The sequence below is a fragment of the Carcharhinus amblyrhynchos genome, chromosome 1 (assembly GCF_965287045.1).
Source record: "Carcharhinus amblyrhynchos chromosome 1, sCarAmb.v2.hapA, whole genome shotgun sequence".
NCBI lineage: Eukaryota > Metazoa > Chordata > Chondrichthyes > Carcharhiniformes > Carcharhinidae > Carcharhinus > Carcharhinus amblyrhynchos.
In genome coordinates, this window is record NC_137324.1 from 125,696,950 (window position 1) to 125,718,162 (window position 21,213).

Here is a 21,213-nt window from a genome sequence, read left to right on the forward strand (position 1 = left end):
ATAAGGTCCAGTGTAAAGCTGCCTTTAAAAAGTGTCCAGAGGTTTGTTGGATGCCAGGGCATTGTATTTGTGTTATAAATTCCTTGCTCATGGTTCATAGTTAATATTTTAAAGATAATTTCTAGTTCTGGGACGATCAAAATTTAACTGCAGAGCATGTGATAAATGCAAGCAAAACAGCTTAAAGACTGTTGCATGTGCCTAGCCCAGCTTTCCCTAAACCTACTTGCCCATCTTCGAGAGCACCTCAACCATTGAGATGTTCTCTTATCACTACTGTAGACTCAACAATGCCCATTGTTAATAGTAGCTAACAATGCTGAGGCTGCAGGGCTGCCAACTATTTATTTGGTCTGGTAGCACTTGGTCACCATTCTAAATCGATTGCCATCAGCAAAATGCTGTCCGACAGTCCCACTACTGACTTAAGTGAGCTTATATTCTACTTTTGACTCTGGTGGTGGGGCTTCTGTCTCCTGTATTAAATTCAAAACCCGAGAGAAACTCTCTACAGATGCCACAGACATCTGTTATATGAGGGAATTGATGCAGTGTTATTGGGTGATATTGACAAGAAGCAACACACAGGTGAGAAATAGGATGGGGATCAAGAACATATCCTTGGATACAAATGGAAGTGGGATTTTGGAATTCCCTTCATCCATTCAGTAATGATGCTGTTTGCTTATGATATTTCACTGAACCTTGGTTTCTGGATGTTGCTCTGATGTTATCAGCCAAGATTTAAGTGGGTAATCCTAGTCTCCAAGTACCCTTTCTGACATGTATACTTTCGTACGACATTGTCTCTGCTCCAGTAGATCCACGGTTAGGATAGGAAGCCATAGAATTCTCGCACACTGCTTGTCAGGAGAATTTTATAAATTATGTCAATGATCTGTAGATTTTATGCAACATCTATCATTTCAAATGGTATCTAACTATATGATGCTGTTAAATGCCCCACCTTTCTGTTCCTTTTCCCATCCTCATCATTGCTTCCTCAAAACATTACAAAAATGCATTTCTGAGAAGGAAATTCATTATTTATCTACAAGGTTAATTTGATTTTAAATCCTGTTCTAACAACAGTCTTTAATTTCTAATTACGCAATATTCTAATGCAGGTATGAGTATTATACTCACTACTCATTATTGTAACATAAATCATCCAGGCCTTATAGCCCTAAAGAAAAGATGTATTTACTGACTTTAGGCTTTCACCATTCTTTCTCATCTCTTGGACACTGCACAGGTTTCAAATACGCCCTTTTTATAAAATTGGTGCTTTTTAAGCCTGTGAAATCAGCATAAATAGAAGTAAAATAGTGAGGATTAGTAAACCATATCCTGTGCTATTATCTACAGGCAGATCAACACCTTGTTAGGGTCACTGGAGAAAAATCAATGCAGCCATTTTTTAGGATTGGGGAAATCAATGGGAGGCCCACCCCATTTAACCTTTCCAGAAAGAAAACATTTAGACCATCCAAAATGGGTTTTACAGATGAATTGTCAAACTTGTATCTCTTTTCCGTCTTGTCTTCTTATATCATTTCTCATCTCTGTTTTATAGTTGTCTCTACTCGTTGACTACCTCTTTCTCAAATGCTTTTCTCTCCTCTTCTTTTCTATTTCTCATTTCTCTCCTTCTCAATCCTTGACTTGGTTATTTCTTTGTCATTATTCTCTTGTTATAGACCTGCACTTACTGGGGATAATGAAGATTTTGGTTACTGATGTGGCGAAGACAGTTCGGGGTGAGTTGGGCTGGACGGGCAAGATTTTGAATGAGGATGACCAGTGAGACAAAAATGAGATGTCTATATCCTGCCGTTAACTGTTGAACATTACTGACATCAATTAGTAATGTAAACAATCAGTGAATTCACACTGTTTCGCTATCAAGACAAAATATGCATATCCAAATTTTAGGAGAGAAGGTAGAGTGCACAAAACATTTTAAAAACTGAAACAAAGAAAATGCAAGAATAACAAACAAAAGAAAAAGAGGCGAAAACCAAAACAACCTCAGAGCAGGTCCAAGTCCACCACTCTAGTTTGGCCGAAAGTGTGGCAAAAAGCTGGTCCAGGGAAGTTATTGATCAAAGAAGATAGGAAATAATAAAAGTATATTCAAGCAGATTCAAGACTTTTAAAGTATAAAAATGAGTTAGATTCACACTTCGAAGCTTTTTTGCATAGAAACCGCATTATTGGGAAGTGAAGTTCTGAAGAGGTAGTTTATGCATTTGTATCTCATGGATGGAAACTCTTTAATGGCTCCAAAACCTTCCTGATTGCTGCATAAAGTTTGTGGGCACATCTGCTTGTTCATAAATTCTCAAAAGACTCTAGAAAGACAACTATGCCTTTGTGCAGCACAATTGTAGCAATAACATACTATTGTAACCAGTAACCACATCCAGGTAGATAGAAAGATAAGCAAGAAAATCTGCTGCAAAGAAATAACCTGACTACTGTAAATTATCATCGACATGCAATACTTCCTTTCACCTCTTCCACTTTCTTTCAGTTTTGTCATGCAATGTCATGCCTGAGAGGGGCAAAAAATGACTGGCTCCCACATTTCTTCCTATGTTGCTTAAAAAACCTACAAGAAGATGTACCCTAAGTAGACCCTTCTTTTGATGGTCGTTCCTTCTGCTCACGCTTCACAGTGCGCTTTGGTAGGTCATCTACCACCATTCCATGGAAAGTATATTGCTGCTTCAAAGTGTGAGTTACTACCCCGTTTTGCTTCAACGATGTTTTATAACTTTTCAACTTAATGTAAGCCTACAGTGGTGAGATCACAAATTAGTACATCATTATTCTAAGTTCATCAACACACAATTTTAAATGAGAACATAAGAACATAAGAAATAGGAGTAGGAGTAGGCCATCTAGCCCTTCGAGCCTGCTCCGCCATTCAATAAGATCATGGCTGATCTGAAGTTGATCAGTTCCACTATCCCGCTTTCTCCCCATAACCCTTAATTCCCTTGTCTGTCAAAAACCTATCTACCTGTGACTTAAATATATTTAGCGAGGCAGCCTCCACCACTTCAACAGGCAGAGAATTCCAGAGATTCACCACGCTTTGAGTGAAGAAGTTCCTCCTCAACTCCGATCTAAACTGCCCCCCCCTTATCTTGAGGTTGTGCCCTCTAGTCCTGCTATCCTTTCTAAGCGGGAAAGATGAGATGTTGAATTCCTCTCCCACTCTTCATTTATTACTTCTTTTTTTTGAGCAAAACAAATAATCAAATAAACCAATTAACTCAAGAGCCAGCCTAAAAGATGCAATAATAATGTTATATACACAATACTGTACGAGTACCATAAACCACTGTAACCAATTTCCAGGTTTTAAATTTTCAGTCAAACTTCCTGACAATTTGCAATGTCAGAACATCTTGATCTCAAATGTGAGAATTCAACAACATTTTTCAGAGATACTCACTCTCTAGTTAGCCTACCTGAAAAGAAGTGAGCCTTGAATCCTTTCTTGGAAACAGTATTGTCAGATTTGAATTCAATCCTCATATTATTGTATTGGGATGTTATAACTTCAGGCACTTCAGTACCACAAAACTTCCCATGAAGTTTCGAATCTGATGAAAGGCCACTGCGGATCTCAACATAATCATATTTGCATATCTGGTAAAAGCCAAACAGATAACTTCGGTTACATAAGACATGTTTGTGGATACCTCCACAGTATGCTTTCTCATCATTGTCGCTTTTAAATTGTTCAATATTGCTTTGGCATGTTGACCGAAGTGTGGAAAAATAAAGATATATATTTTGGAGATTTTTTGGTTGTGATTTATATCTTGCAGTTAGTAACTGCTGAGCGAAAAAGGTCATAGTCACAAGTGGAACATGAATTGTCACCATTGAAATCCTTAATATATCGTATTTCATCAAGAATTACATTCAACATTAATTTATTAAGGAATTAAGTTTATCAGACAAAGTGGTCAAATATATCAAAAGGATGATGCTAATTATATATAAAGCGCAGAAATAGGCCATTTGGCCCACCAGTCCATGCAGGCATGGAGATTATGGGCTAACAATTGATTCCTGGTGTCTGGGCCCAAGAGTCAAACAGCAATGTCACAAGTTGTTATTGTTAATGAATACACCTTCACATGACTTTTCCTACGGACTACACCACCAACCCCACAAAATATCCACGTATCACAGCCCTATCACTCACCCATTTGCAGCAGTTCAAGGTAGATCAACTTATCAAGGAAATTAGGGATGGGCAACAATGCTGGCCTTCCCATGAAAGGATATTTAAAAAATTCTCTGCCACTCAGGAACTAACGCCAAATATCCAGATACTCCAACTCGTGCTCGCACACTAACTAATCACATAAGACTCTGACCCAAACCTTGCTGCCTCCACATATCGCTAGCTATTCTGTTATGCAAGCATATCAGCTATATATATATGACAAGGTCATCTGCCATTCTGCCCTCTCACTTGAAGGATAGACTGGCACTCAGAGAGCTGGATGGGATACACAAACCTCCTCAACCCCATGGAGGAGATGTCTTTCCACTTCATGCAATCAATGGTGGCAGAAACAGTGGCATCCAATGTCACTAATCATACTGAAGATAATGTCATTGTCCTGCCTTGTGCCTCTTCTCAATGCCCAACTCATCCTCAGCCTGCTATCTGACATGACAAGCAAGCTGCAGATGCTGTGACCATGGAACTTTTTTTTCCAATCCAACCCAACTTCTTTGACACAATCTCCTTCTGATTTTCTTCTTTCAAACATGCACAAATTAAAACCTGCCCAGTCACTGCAACTCAAAGAGATGGGGCAACAATGCACAGATTAATGTTTACAAAGGAGTTCAGAGACATCTCCTTTATTGTGGAAAAAACAATGCTGTGTTTTTGCAAACATTCTTTATTGAATGTCATGCAAGTATCCCGTATTGTCCTTGCCTCTCTGTGGAACATGGCAGAGCTTACAAGCTCAGCCTTCTATACATTGCATGAGATCACTCTCACTGGGCCTAAATGAAATGTTGTAGGTGACTCAAAGCCCCGTAAGGACAATGCCAGGCAACACCCTGAGAGGGACACACATTTGAATAATGCCTCATTTTCTTCTCTTCACTGACTGTCCAACCACAGCCACCCTTTCTAACCATGCAGAGGATCCCAAGCCCTTACTACTTTGTCTTCCTTTGAATCCGAATTCTATGTCTCCATGTCCCCAAACCCAATCCACAAATCCCCCCTTAAAACTGATTCACCCTTGCCAGCCCGGAGGCTCCTGTAAGCTGTCATTCTTCTGTTCCCCTTATGCTGTAGAATTAAATAAGGCAATCCACTGACCTTACACATAACTGCACAGTGCTAGCTGGTGCACACCACCTTTAAACAAATGTGAACCAGGCATCAGGAGATTCTCATGTGCTGCTGACTTTAATTTGCAGGTAGGATGAAATTCAAGTACATTTTACGCTAATGGAGGTGCTATTAGCGAATCAGGAGGAATAAAATGACTCCTCTCATTCTCCTGCCCAAGGTGGTTATAATACAATTTGGATTTAAAATGGTGGTGATATTGCCTATTGAAAAATGTACTTAGCTCAATGCAAGAAATAAACCAGCAAGTTTCCTAAATTAACAAGTAAATTGTTTGTTTTATTGCTAAAACTCACTCAGATAAAGATACGTACACACACGGACACATCGACCCCTGTCACAAACATGCAGATCTTAAAACTTGGCCAAGTAAAAAGTAAAGTCACAAAAAAATTATTCACAAATTGTCCCAGTGCTTGTTTACTGCTGAAGGCTCACTTTCCATAGTAACTGCTGGTACTGGAAATTTTCAATTAGGTTGTCATGCTGCAGTTATGGCTGGTTGATTCACTATTCTCTTGGAGAAAGTGGTGTTGATTTGGAACCTTCCTCTAAGAATTCTCAGTTTGCAGCAGTGAGGTTTTCTGGTATGTTTTTAAACCACAAACCAGCCTCGATGAGAGAGGCTACATTTGAAGAGATGGGGGTTAAGGATCTTGCCCCTTTTGTCCCTATGACAGACTCACACTGCTAGCTCAAAGTCAGCATATTTCACCCAAGAGCTGGGTCAGTTGACCTCTCTTTGGTTTCAATCTGGGCTTATTTTAGCCACTATCTCTGAGAGCTCTATATACACTGTGTCTCTTTGAAGTAGCTTGTAGCCTTCAAAGTAGCTGCTGCAGAACAGTGTCCTTTTAGAAAAAGTGTTACATTTTGTGTGTGTGTCTAGCTAATAACATTATAAATTAGTGTTCCAAATAATACCTCTCCATTACAGGGTATTTATGTCATATAAATGTATAACTAGTGTGAATCTGCTACAGGTCTGCATGAGATTCAGCATGCCACAAACACATCCTTAATTTTATCTCTGCATTTCCACCCACCATTGGGGAATTGAGACTTTGCGACCCTCTTAATTAAGTCACCCCACATGCCATGTTTCCCACTCTTGCAGGCTCCATAAAAATCTGCCTGTCAGACATTTTACAAAAGCAAACATTCTACTTTGCTTGCAAGTTGGATGCCTGGCCCTTTAAATAACTCTAGTGCAAGGCACATCTTGCAGCGCAACACTTGCTCTGTGTCGAGTGGTACGCAAGTTTGTTGTCCACACCTGCACAGGTGCAATTAAATGTTCTGCTATCACATCAGCTGGTTTGCTGCATCACATTAGGATAACGCTTCTTCTGAGTGTTCTGGTACATTCAGGGGACGTTTGTAAAAACACACTTTTCCCAGCAAAGCACATTCAGCCAGCACCAATGAAATTTGCATTCCATGTCCCTTTCTAATGTTATTCCAGTGTAACCATGGTCAGTTTGAATATTACTTAGTTGTGGTGTGGAAATAGAACATTTGAACAGTGAATAGTGTTAATTTGATTTTCTGGGGCACTCAAATGTGCTTCTCTCTGATACTAATTAGAACTGACTGGCAGCATATTACAAAACTGAATTCTTACATCCGACTTTAGTTGAATTTGAATTAATTAGCGTTTTGCTGATGTATATGAACTCTTCCTACCTTTGTAAGTGTTTCATTGGTTTGTGCCCCTCTTGTGATCAATATATTTTTTCAAAAATATTGCATATTACAAAAGAACATCTAATTTTTTGAAGTTTAGTCTAGTAAGGGAGATGTGTTTTTTTCAAAAACGTAAATGTTCTCAAGTTCAATTTGAATTTCCATCATTTGCTGCACATGTAACAAGGAAACAAGAGAAAGCAATTCAGTTGAGTTTCAATTCTGCTTGTGTGCATATTGGCAAATCTCTTCTGAAAAGATTGTGATCAGGAAAGGTTCTCGTCACAACATTGGACTCCATGGCACCTAGTTCTTCAGTGCTACAAGTGTGCTACAGACATGTATACATACTGCTGGTGCTTGCCACACCAGATGCCATACTGACAGTGACACACACAAACACAGACACAGACACACACACACACGCAGACACAGACACACACACACACACACAGAGGTATGCACATAAGGCAGGTCATGATGTCACACTGACTTGATGTCAGTGCTGCCATTTTGGAGCTCAATGCCCTAACTAACACCCTCTCAACTTTGCACAGTTGAACACTAATTCAACAGCAGAAATGATCTAATCAATGCTAATATAAAGACTGCATCGACAACTTAAGAGGTTAGTTGTTGACTGACTTTTTTCTAGCTGTAGCTGCAATTGTAGAAGAGTTATTTAAAGTTCCTGAAATCTGCAGGGAATGTGCTGAAGAACTCTGAACTGACATCTACGAATCGGCACAAATCCTTTGCTCCCAGACTTGGGTGCAGTAGTTTGCATTCCTCTTGGCCTACAGCATCACTTGGATAATCAGCAGAAGGTAAACAGCATGGCAAACTGCTGGACAAGGGAGAGGAAAAGACTTCTCAGCAGGAAGCCATATCCACCCAGAGTTTTCAGGGAGCATTTAGGCTACCTCAACGTTTATGAAGGTGGGTGGGAGAGAAGGGGATTCACCAACCTCATCAGATGGCTGGTGGGAGTCTTGATGCCTTGCTGAATGGCGAATCAGCCAAAACTTGGGATTCCCGCTTGGTGTGAGGGCTATCAGGATTCACCCAACCTGCTCCACCAGCCCCAATTGGGCTCCCATCCATAGCAGGCTGCTACCCGATTATTATGCAAACCTATTAACAGCCATTCACCAGACCCCAACATTCACCCGCCTCTCCAGCGAGAAATGCACCGGGTAGGCTTTGGTGCTGCTCGTGACCAAAGTGGATCTGGCGTGCTGGACCCCAAAGGGATTAAAGGAGCCAAGTCCAGTGGCCATTTACCCCTCTGACACTGCCAGGCTGCAGAAGGAGAGGCCCCCAAGGGCCTTCGCATTTGAGGGCTAGGGATTGACCTTGCCACCCTCCCAATCTCTGAACAGTGGGGCTGGCCAGTGTGAGTCATGGGGTGCATGTTTTCGACCCATCAGATGGGTGAATCCCACCTGACAGACGCTCCCAGCAGCAGCGCGATTCACTTCTGTTTTCACACCAATAGCAGAACTTAGCCTGAAAACGGAAGAATCGCCTCCAGTATGTCAGATGTTCCCACTTCAAGAGGAATGTTTTTCGTGAAATCTGCCATCTGCTGCAGCCACAAGTGCAACCTCCAGCAGGGTGAGTTCAGCACTGTTTGTGGCTGCAAAGCTGACTGTCACTGTGAATGTCCTTCCAGGCTGGAACAGGCAATATTTGCAATATTTCCCACTCTGCCATCTGTTGTTGCAAAAGAGATCACTGAGGCTCTGTATTTCAAGAGAGCTGAATATAGTTCATTCTTTCTTGCCGTAGAAAAAGGAGGAGGAGCAAGAACTTTGCTCTGAGAGAATTGCAGGTTTCCCAAGATACAAGACAATGACTGTCCTGCACATTACTTTGTGGGTACTATTTGCCAATTCTAAGAAATATCACAACATAAAATGATTCCATTCCTTCAATGTTCTGCCGGTGCGCAACCATAAGTAACAAGGGTACACATTTGTGTATTTTGACCTTGCAATCTCTGTACATTGGTTTTTCCAGAGTCATGTCAAAATGGTGTGCTAAAAAGTGAGGTCATGCTGCTGTAATTCAATGGTGTGATTTTCAAATCCCTTCACCAATGGAGTAGTGCAGATCACACCAAAGAAGACTGAGAAGTTGATTTTAATATATTTGCTTGTCATTATCAGACAATCTCAAAGGCATTTTACCCCTCACGGAATATTCACAAAGCATTGGAGTGATGTCATGCTGGCGCCATTTACAGCAGCTGTGTATAAGTGTGAACCTTGACCTCTGGGAGGGATTTTGGGGACAGACGCTCAAGTGGACATCACCCTAAAGTGTGCTCAAGGCTCTGGGGGCACTGGAGAGGACACAGTGGATGCAGTTAAGTGTAAGTTGGGGGCCAGGGGGATTAGTATAGGGCATTGGTGAGGCCGCAGCTGGAGTACTGTGTGCAGTTTTGGTCGCCGCACTTACGCAAGGATATTTTGGCCTTGGAGGGAGTGCAGAGGAGGTTTACTAGGCTGATACCGGAGTTGAGGGGGTTGAGCTATGAGGAGAGGCTGAATAAACTAGGCTTGTACTCGTTAGAGTTTAGAAGAATGAGGGGAGATCTCATTGAGACGTATAAGATGATGAATGGGATGGATAGGATAGAGGTGGAGAGGCTCTTCCCGCTCAGAAAGGACAGTAGGACTAGGGGGCACAGCCTTAAGATAAAGCGGGGGGCGGTTTAGAATGGAGTTGAGGAGGAACTTCTTCACTCAAAGGGTGGTGAATCTCTGGAATTCTCTGCCCGTTGAGGTGGTGGAGGCTGCCTCACTAAATATTTTTAAGACACAGGTTGATGGGTTTTTGATAAGCGAGGGGATTAAGAGTTATGGGGAGAGGGCGGGAATGTGGAACTGAGACACGACAGATCAGCCATGATCTTATTGAATGGCGGGGCAGGCTCGAAGGGCTGGATGGCCTACTCCTGCTCCTATTTCTTATGTTCTTATGTTCAGTTTGTTTGATTTGGTTTTAGAACATAGAACATAGAACATAGAACATTACAGCGCAGAACAGGCCCTTCGGCCCACGATGTTGCGCCAACCAGTTACAAAAACAATGACCCACTAGCCTATACCAATCCCTTTTCGTCCATAAACCTATCCAGAGGTTATGTAAAGGATATCATTAAACGAGAAGGAATGCAGAAGAGCTTTACTCAGATACTACCGGGACTAGATGGATTGAGTTATAAGGAGGGGCTGGATAGACTGGGACTTTTTCCTCTGGATCATAGAAGGCTGTGGGGTGATCTTTTAGAGGTCTATAAAATAATTAGGGACGTACATCAGCTAGATAGTCAATATCTTTTTCCAAAGGTAGGGGAGGCTAAAACTAGAGGGCATAGGTTTAAGGTGAAAGGGGAGAGATACAAAGGAGTCCTGAGGGACAATTTTTTCTCACACTGTGGTGAGTGTCTGGAACAAGCTGCCAGAGGTAGTAGTAGAACAAAGAACAATACAGCACAGGAAACAAGCCCATCAGCCGTCCAAGCCTGCGCGACTCACTGACCCAACTAGACCATTCTTTTGCATCACTCCATTCCCAATCTGCTCATGTGACTATCCAGATAATTCTTAAACGATCCCAGTGTGTCCGCCTCCTCCACCACCTTGCTTGGCAGTGCATCCCAGGCCCCCACCACCCTCTGTGTAAAATACATCCCTCTGATATCTGAGTTAAACCTCCCCCCGCTACCCCCCCCCACCTTGAACCTGTGACCCCTCATGTTTATCACCTCCGACCTGGGAAAAAGCTTCCCACTGTTCACCCTGTCCACACCCCTCATAATTTTATACACCTCTATTAGGTCTCCGTCTTTCCAGGGAGAACAACCCCAATTTACCCAATCTGTCCTCATAGCTATATCCCACCATACCAGGCAACATCCTGGTAAACCTTCTCTGCACTCTCTCTAAAGCCTCCACGTCCTTCTGGTAGTGCAGCGACCAGAACTGGACACAGTACTCCAAATGTGGCCTAACCAACGTTCTATACAGCTGTAACATCAGATGCCAATTTTTATACTCTATACCCTGTCCTATAAAGGCAAGCATACCATGTGCCTTCTTCACCACCTTCTCCATCTGTGCTGCCACCTTGAAGGATCTGTGGACTTGCACCCCCAGGTCCCTCTGTGCGTCTGTACTTTTGATGGTTCTGCCATTTAATGTATAGCTCCCCGCTACATTAGTCCTACCAAAATGCATCACTTTACATTTATCTGGATTAAATTCCATCTGCCACTTCTCCGCCCAATTTTCCTGCTGTATTCTCTGACAATGTTCATCGCTATCTGCAAGTCCAGCCACCTTTGTGTCATCTGCAAATTTACTGATCACACCAGTTACACCTTCTTCCAAATCATTTATATATATCACAAATAGTAGAGGTCCCAGTACAGAGCCCTGCGGAACACCACTGGTCACAGACCTCCAGCCAGAAAAAGACCCTTCAACTGCTACCTTCTGTCTCCTGTGGCCAAGCCAGTTCTCCACCCATCTAGCCACCTTTCCTCTTATCCCATGAGATTTAACCTTTTGCACCAACCTGCCATGAGGGACTTTGTCAAACACTTTACTAAAATCCATATTGACAACATCCACAGCCCTTCCCCTGTCAACCGTTTTTGTCACCTCCTTAAAAAACTCCACCACATTTGTGAGGCATGACCTCCCTCTTACAAAATCATGCTGTCTATCACTAATGAGATTATTCTGTTCTAAATGTGCATATATCCTAAGAATCCTCTCCAACAATTTCCCTACCACAGAAGTCAAGCTCACTGGCCTATAATTACCTGGGTTATCCCTGCTACCCTTCTTAAATAACGGGACCACATTCACTATCCTCCAATCTCAGGGACCTCACCTGTGTCCAGTGAAGAGATAAAGATTTCTGTCAGAGGCCCAGCAATTTCATCTCTTGTCTCCCTGAGCAGTCTGGGATAGATGCCATCAGGCTCTGGGGATTTGTCAGTTTTAACATTCCCTAAAAAACCTAACACTTTCTCCCTTGTAGTGGAGATTCTCTCTAACGGGTCAACACTTCCCTGAGACACTCCCAGTCAACACGTCCCTCTCCTTTGTGAATACTGATGTAAATTACTCATTTAGGATCTCCCCTATTCCCTTGGGCTTTAAGCATAATTCCCCTCCTTTGTCCCTGAGAGGTCCGATTTTTTCCCTGACAACTCTTTTGTTCCTAATATATGTATAAAATGCCTTAGGATTGTCCTTAATCCTGTCTGCCAAGAACATTTCATGACCCCTTTTTGCCCTTCTAACTCCCCATTTGAGTTCTTTCCTACTTTCTCTGTATTCCTCCAGAGCTCCATCTGTTTTTAGCTGCCTGGACCTAATGTACGCCTCTTTTCTTTTTAATCAGATCCTCAATTTCCCTGGTTATCCACGGCTCTCGAATCCTACCTTTCCTATCCTTCCTTTTTAACAGGCACATGCCTGTCCTGCCGCCCCATCAACTGTTCCTTAAAAGACTCCCACATGCCAGATGTGGATTTATCCTCGAACAGCCTCTCCCAATCAACGGCCACCAATTCCTGCCTAATCCAGCTGTAGTTAGCCTTCCCCCAATTCAGCACCTTACCCATAGGACAACACTCATCTTTTTCCATTACTATCCGAAAGTTTACAGAATTGTGGTCACTATTTGCCGCATGTTCCCCCACTGAAACTTTGATGACCTGACCAGGCTCATTACCCAGTACTAGGTCCAGTGTAGACCCCTCTCTAGTTGGACTATCAACATATTGTTCCAAAGATCCTTCCTGTACGCATTTTACAAATTCCTCCCCGTCCAGACCCCCAGCCCTAAGCACTTTCCAGTCTATACACGGGAAATTAAAGTCTCCCACTACAGAAACCCTATTTTTTCTTCACATATCCAGAATCTCCTTACATATCCATTCCTCCACTTCCTGTGGTCTGTTGGGAGGCCTGTAGTACACCCCCAGCATAGTGACTGTGCCCTTCCTGTTTCTGAATTCCACCCACAGTGACTCATTACATGACCCCTCTAAATTGTCCACCCTCTGCACCGCTGTAATATGCTCCCTAACTAATATTGCCCCTCCTCTGTCTTGCCTAAATTTGCCAGGTGTTAGCGATAGAAAGATGGTAGGAGTGGAGGGCCTGAATGACATTATTGTTACTAGAGAGGCGGTGCTCGACAGACTGGAGGGACTGATTGTGGACAAGTCGCCAGGACTGGATGGAATGCATCCGAGGGTTCTGAAAGAAATGGCGGAGGTGATAGTGGATGCCTTGATGATTATTTTCCAAACGTCGCTGGATTCCGGGGAAGTGCCGGAAGATTGGAAAACGGCTAATGTTACGCCGTTGTTTAAGAAGGGTGGCAGGCAAAAGGCAGGGAATTATAGGCCGGTTAATTAACGTCTGTTGTAGGTAAAATGTTAGAATCCGTCATCAAGGAGAAAATAGCGAGGCATCTTGAGGAGAATTGTTTGATAGAGCAGACGCAGCACGGTTTCATTAAGGGGAAGTCGTGTCTGACGAATTTGAGGATGTGTCTAGGGCGGTGGATAGAGGAGAGCCAGTGGATGTGGTGTTTCTTGATTTTCAGAAGGCGTTTGACAAGGTGCCTCACAAGAGGTTATTACAGAAGGTCAGGGGGCATGGAGTTGGGGGTAGGGTGTTAGCGTGAATAGAGGATTGGCTGTCAAGTAGGAGGCAGAGAGTGGGGGGTTAATGGGTGCTATTCGGATTGGCGGTTGGTGACTAGTGGAGTGCCCCAGGGGTCGGTGCTGGGGCCTCAGCTATTTACCATTTATATAGATGATCTGGAGGAGGGAACCGAGTGTACATAAGAACATAAGAAATAGGAGCAGGAGTAGGCCATCCAGCCCCTCGAGCCCGCCCCGCCACCCAACAAGACCATGGCTGATCTGCCGCGGCCCAGCCCCACACCCCCGCCCCCCCCCCACAACCCTCAACCCCCTCTCCCACCAAAAACCCATCAACCCGCGTCTCAAAAACGTCTAGCGAGGCAGCCTCCACCACCTCAACGGGCAGAGAACTCCAGAGACCCACCACCCCCCGAGCGAAGAAGTTCCTCCCCAACTCCGCCCCAAACTGCCCCCTCTCCATCCCGAGGCTGTGCCCCCCAGTCCCACCATCCCCTCCGAGCGGGAAGAGTCCCCCCACCCCCACCCCATCCATCCCACTCACCATCCCACATGTCTCAGGTTTATTCAAATAGTTGGAACTCTAGGCCCCAAGCATTGAAAAGAAAAGCTTATTTAAGTTTAACATGGCACAGATTATACTGAGGTGAGGGGAAGGTGGACCCGTAGCTGTTTTGGAAGCAGCACCATAGTTGCTAGAACCTTGTAGGAGCCATTATCAGCACAGGGTCTTCCTCCTCCCCCGCCACCTCAAGTGCTCTCTCCTCATAGGACCTGTGAGTCATGACATGACTCAAACGCTGTGCCCACTTCACTTGTTTTGGACTTGGTCCTGCAAGCAGATTGACAGGGAGAAGCATTGTTGGGATTCCTGCAAGTTCAGATGGTGATGAGGTGTGGCATGCGTGGGGCTTAAGTGGAAGCTAGAGTGTGAGGAGCATAGAAGCTAATGAGGAAGAAACTTGGTGATTGGAGAGGTTGGGGCTGGAGGGGGAGGAGGAACAAGAGAGGGCCTCATGATAGATGTTGGCAAACCCCGGGTTGGTGGGAGAGAGATCAACTAGGAGGTGCGAGGAACGTGAGGGGAAATCCAACAGGAGTCTGGAGGAAGCACACTTACCCTAACCACGTGAAAATGACCATTCATCTTCTTATAGCACTGCTGTTCCATCCTCTTCTGTAATGGAATTTGTGAGGGCCTCCTGCTTCCTTTTGAATAGATAACATCTTTTGTCCTCTCTGCCATCAGCACCAAGATATCCAGTGTAGTGTTGAAAAACATTGGAATCCTCCTTTGCCATCTTGTGCCATTCTTCTGTCTTTTCCAGTTCAGGGCCAATTGACTTGAAGTACCTATTCCAGCTACAATGCACCTCCCCTTTAAGATATCCAAACTTAACTCATTCTAACCAGCTTAGTGCTGACAACATAGTATAAATATTCAAATTTGAAAACAGCATGAATTTGGAAACAATGCAAACTTCACAATCTAATCCTATTCAATTTCACAGTCTTCATCTTTGGTGAAGCCTCACCTCATATGAGGAATATCTATTACTGGACCACAGTATGACACTGTAGCAATAAATGTTATTGTACAATATCAAAACTATTCAGACAAAATATGTGGTGAATACTAGGCATCAGTCTCTGAATTGTAAAATTTGGTTAAAGATAAAGGAAACAGACCTGAGATTTGAAATAAACATACGCAGAAATGCAATCTATCCTTTCTTGTAGTCAGACATCAATAATTACATCAAACCTGTTTTCTCTCAATTCTTCAATGCTACCAGATACAAAATAACAGGGAGATGAATGATGAACCGGTAGATAAATAAAGCAGGCACCTACTTAAAATATTTGTGGGTGTAAGTAAAGATGGGTGTAGAAAATAAATTAGCTGCAATAGATGTCAAGTAGTTTGACTGAAGGATGGACCATTTCCTTTGTAACAATGTAACATACAAATGTAAGTGTATTACTTATCTATACAATCATTTCCTTTGTTGTGACCTACAGGGGTTTGATAAGGTGGACACAGAGATTGCTTCCATTGGTTGTGGAATCTAATACATAGGGGCACAGTCTCAGGATAAGCGTCTGATCATTTTGGACTGAGATGAGAAGAAATTTCTTCTTTCAAGGAGTTGGAATGCTTTACCCGAGAGGGTTGTGGATGCTTCATCATTGAATACATTGAAGGCTGGAATGGAGAGATTTGAGTCTCTCAGGGAATTAAGGATATGAGAAAAAGAGTTCAAGCCCAAGATCAGTCATGATCATATTAAAGAGCAGAGCAGTTTTGATGAGCCATGTGAACTACTCCTGCTTCTATTTCTTATGTTCTTGTGGGTGCAGTGTTTACATTACAGTTGCTGTATGTGTATTTCCATTATCTCATTGGCCAGTGCTTAAGCATCTGTTACTCTCCTTTCCAACTGGCTAAATTTGATATTTTAATATATTATTCAATAATTACAAGAAACAGTTTCCTTCAGACTTTCACTCTCATCACGTTTAGAGTGAATCTAGCAAAATAATCTAGCAAAACAAGTTAAAAATGTAACCACAATGACAATTTGTCAACTATCTCCTTACAATCTCACAAAAAGATCTACATTGCGTTCATAAATTCAGCTCAGGGGTGAACATTTGATGTTCACCTGCTTCAGGTTTGCAGATAGTAGGAAGGGCCTTATAAGCAGGTTCCTGTGCACCCCAACTTCTCTGTAATTTTACAGAAAGCACTCCCATCCCCACACGACCCTTGCCCCATTTAAGACCTTTAAGTGACTAATTAGGGACCACATAAGGCCTGTTTCCAACCTAGTTTTTATTTTTACAGTGGTGGGTGGAGTTCAGGAACAGATTGTAACCTGGAAAGTGACCCTGTTCAGGCGGGTGTGAGGAAAAAGTGGGAGTGGGGTACATCTATCAACAACTTCCTTTCAACATTGGGTGTGCCCACCTCCACAAGGTCTGGCTCCTGCAGGCGCTCACAACTATCCTCCCATTCAACCTCCCCAGCAACACATCCATCCCAACTCAACCCAACACACAGATCTGATCCCTCCTTCCAGTCCGGAGATGCCACATGAACCTGGCCTTCGTCTCCTGGGACTGTGGGAATTGCTTGTAGTCACATTCTCCTGCACTGCAGCTTCTGGCATTGCTGTGACTAGGAAGTTGCCGGTCATTCTGATTGAAAATTGCAGCAAAGTTGGAGAATCAAGCCCCACAACCTTTTGTGTAGCCATTGGAGGACAGAGCTAAGTTTGAAGTCCACCAGGTCTTATGACAGAGTGTACAGGCAGAATAGGGTGGGAAATCTCTTTACAGTCCCCTTGGAGCATACCTACCTCTCCATCTGGCTCCAAAGACAATCTTTGCTGACAACTGGATGCAGTCTCAGCAGTGACCACCACTCCCAGTGGCACTGCTAGGACCCAGAGAGCTTTGGCTCCCTGACTGGCCAGCTCTTGGAAGTGGCACTTCTTCTTCAAATGGGAGTAGAAGCTCCACCTTGAACCCTTGAATGTCCATCTGAACATTAAACTCCCAAGATGTGAGGGTTAGGTTGATCAGCTATGCTAAATTGGCCCATAGCGTCAGGAGGACTAGCAGGCTAAATATGTGGTGTTCTGGGATAGGGCTTGGGTGGGATTGCTGTCGGTGCAGGCTCCTTAGGTGAAATGGCCTCCTTCTATACTGAAGGGATTTTATGATTTATTATTTATAAATGAATGCAAGCCACTGGAGGCAGCTTCGCTATTAATTTTTGCATCAAAAGGTGCTGGGAATTCCAGTGAATCAAAATCCTGTCACACCATGATGGATAGACCGAGGCGGCTGTACCGATTTTTGTTTGTCCATCTATCTAAATGAAAGCATACTTCGTTTCAAATGAAAACATGAGAAAAACAATAACTTAATCAAATAATAATCTTTAAATTGTACCACAGATGTGCCGCACATGAAAAACATGTACTGCAGGTTTTCATTGGGATTAAAGTTATAATCACACCATCTGTCCAAAGTTGTGGCTTATGTACTGAAGCTATTCAATGTATTATATTTCCCTGCATTTCCACTTTTTATACAATTGGGCCTTTCGTCCTGACCTCACTGATCTATCTATGATTAACTACAATACTTATGATTGCAATTAAACATTGTCAAGAAATCCATCATTAGTGCCCCAGAATTCTTCCCCTGAACCCCTCAAAGTAGTTACATCTCTTCTCAAATTTAGAAACTTGCTTAAAATTCACCCCTTCTGTCATTTGCTTTGGTTCTTCCAACAACTCCTGCTCAGAATTAAAACCTCTTTTCATGTGAAATATTTTGCTATGATAATGACACTTTTATTCCTGCTGTTAGTCCCATCAGACCTCTTAGTGAGGTACTAATCAATGGTTCGGTATTTGGACGATTTGCAACAGATGTAATCAGCATCACTAGTTTGTCAGTTCAAGGTGGCCTTGAAATTAAATACCATTCTCCCCAAGTTCAATGAGTAGTAGAGCGATTCCATTGTCAAGGCTGAATATAGTTGATTTGGGGAATAAAACTATGTATTTTGTTAATTATATGGGGGTACCTTGAATTGAAGCTTAATTACAAACAAAGTGGCAATTTGACTGCTGAGCAATTGATGTCCCCAAGATTGCTGACAGTTCAAAAATTTAAGGATCAAGAATATTCCAAAAGGTTTGAAAAAAATGCTCAAAACAGGGATACTTGATGCTTAGTCTTATTTGGGTAATGATATCTGTGACCATATTGCACTTTATGAATCTTAAAAAGAACTCAACTTCAACTTGAAGATTTCAATTACTTTAGATGAACGTTGGGAAAAAACAAAAAGCATGGAAGATTGGAAATGGACAAATTCGTGGCCAACTTCATGGAGAGAGTCCAAGATCCAAAGTTATCTCAGTAAGGAAAGAAAAAGGAAAAACAAGCTTATGTCCTGTTTACTCAATGGTTTCAAATGTGTAGGTATGTTCAATGAAGATAATGAGTGCACACTTCTAAATTGTGCCTCATAATAGAACAGCCTGTTGTTGGCGTTATACATGATGACTTGACATTATGGAAAGAATATGCTTGAATTACATAATGTCTTCAGAAGAAAAAGGAAAAAATTGGGAAAAGTGCAAGGCAGGTCAACTGATATGACTGTGATGAGAAAGTCAGTAATCAACTTTTGGTTCTTGACTTCTAGCACCTACATTATAATAGTGCATATATGAATTCTCCACAAACTCACTGACCAGTGCACTTAATATACTGTATAGAGAAATTACCTTGGCAAAATGTAATTTCATTTCTAAAATAAATTGAAATTTATATTGTAAATACCATTTATTTTACCAGTGCTTTATACTCAATTAATGTGCTTAATTTATATTGCACCTTGAACAGGCTTGAATTTTACAGTCAGCATGCAAATGATGCATGCATTGTCAATGGCTGCAAAGATTTTCCTGACCCGACGTCACTACCCATTTCTTCCAGTTCTTTCTGATCAAGGGAAGTTGCATAGAACTGTTCCAAGTCTCCACCCTGAGCTCAGGAGGTAAACATGGAGGATCCCAGGCAGCAGGAATCTCCCATCGGATTTTTAAATTCCCACAGAAACTCCTTACAGGGCCATATTTCATGATTTCTGCTGGGTCCTGATTTCCGCAAGGCCCCAACGTGCACCATCCATTGTACATCTGGACTTGAATGATCTAGAGACTGGAAGAATAGGGTCGTTCAGTATATGTGCAGAACCCATCACACATGGACCATCAGAATGCTTCATGATACGACAGTCCCAGCAGAGAGTGGAATTCACTGGGGTCACATTTCACAAAGTGGAGTGTACATGATTCACAATCTTCCATTGACTTATTTTTGGACAGAAAAATCAAGGATGATGCACTTGATTTCCCAAGATGTATTTTCTATGATTCACAGTGAGCACCAAATCATGGAATCATCGCTTTTAATGAAAGGGACAACTTATCCATAAGACGTAGGAGCAGAAGAGGCCACTTGGCCCATTGAGTCTGTCCTGCCATTCCATAAGATTATGATGATCAGATATAATCTTCAATTCCACATTCTCACCTTATCCCCATACGCTTGATTCCCTTACTGATTAAAAATTTGTCTATTTCAGCTTTGTATATACTTAACAATCCAATTGCTATAGCTGTTTGTGGTAAGAATTCTACAGATTCAATAACCTCTGAGAGAAGACATTCCTTCTCATCTCTGTCTTAAATGGGCAACCCCTTACTCTGAGATTATGCTCTCTGGTCCTGGACTCTCCCACAAGGGAAAACAATCTTTCAGTATCTACTGTGTCAAACCCCATGATTCCTATGTGTCTTAATAAAGTCGCCTCTCATTCTTCTAAACTCCAATGAGTACAGGCCCAACCTACTTTACCCCTTCTCATAACAAAGTCTCTCCATACCTGGGATCAATCTAACGAATCTTCTCTTGACTGCTTCCAATGCCAGTATGTTTTTCCTCAGATAAGGGGACCAAACCTTTTTCCAGTATTAACATTATTGATTCGTTTGTCATTTAATACAATTTATTCTAAAACGAGACAGCGGCATTTTTCAATGTACTGTACAGTTATAATCATTATGAAACCATCATGGTAATAAATCAGAAAGCAGGACTAACAATGTTATTGTGTGAAGGTGTTAAAACCATTAAGATTGCTAACAGTGTGCCATTAAACAAAGAGTAGATCAAATCCAGATTATTTGCAGACTGAACTAAGAGCATTTCTGGAAGAACAGAAAAATGGAAGCTCTAAAGGCCTTGGCAAGTTTACTTAGCTTTTAAAGTAAGACAAAATTGGAAAGAAAAAGAAGAAATTATCTTAATACAACACTTTTCATGATCTTAGGGCATCCTCAACTGCTTTATAGCCAATGAATTGCCTTTGAAGTGTAATTACTGTTGTTTTGTAGGCAAACAATTTGTACTCAGCAAGCTCTGACACACACTCCTAAAATGAATAATTAATCTGTTTATTGGTAGTGTTGAGGGCGGGATAATTGTTAGTTAGACTTCTGTGTTTTTCCTTGAAATGGTATTGTTCCAAGCTTTACATCAATCCAGACAGTTTTTCCAGCAGTGCAGCACTCCCTCAAGAATATAACAAATTGTATTTAGAATCTAAAGCATGGTTTGACAATCTTCTGGCTTTAAAAGCAAGATTACTACTATTAGGCCAAATTTGACAGGTAGTCTGTTCTCATACTAGAAATCACTCGCACATGGCACTAGGACTTCTCTCATTGTATTACGTTTGATACTTCTTGCCCAGATTATTGTGTGGGTGACTTCTTGATCTCAAGGCAAAGAATAAGCTATTAAGATTTCTTTATTGCATTCTCCATCA

At 42.2% G+C, this 21,213-nt stretch overlaps 1 protein-coding gene across 4 annotated transcripts in view; it reads right to left on the reverse strand.

Annotated features, from left to right (window-relative positions):
• Window positions 1-21,213, reverse strand: part of tll1 (tolloid-like 1) — a 303,989-nt gene that overhangs the window by 43,047 nt on the left and 239,729 nt on the right. For all 4 annotated transcript variants that reach the window (XM_080192042.1, XM_080192060.1, XM_080192049.1 and 1 more), the window contains one exon: window positions 3,483-3,663. In XM_080192042.1, the coding sequence (XP_080048168.1) occupies window positions 3,483-3,663 (181 nt within the window). The remainder of the gene's footprint in view (window positions 1-3,482; window positions 3,664-21,213) is intronic.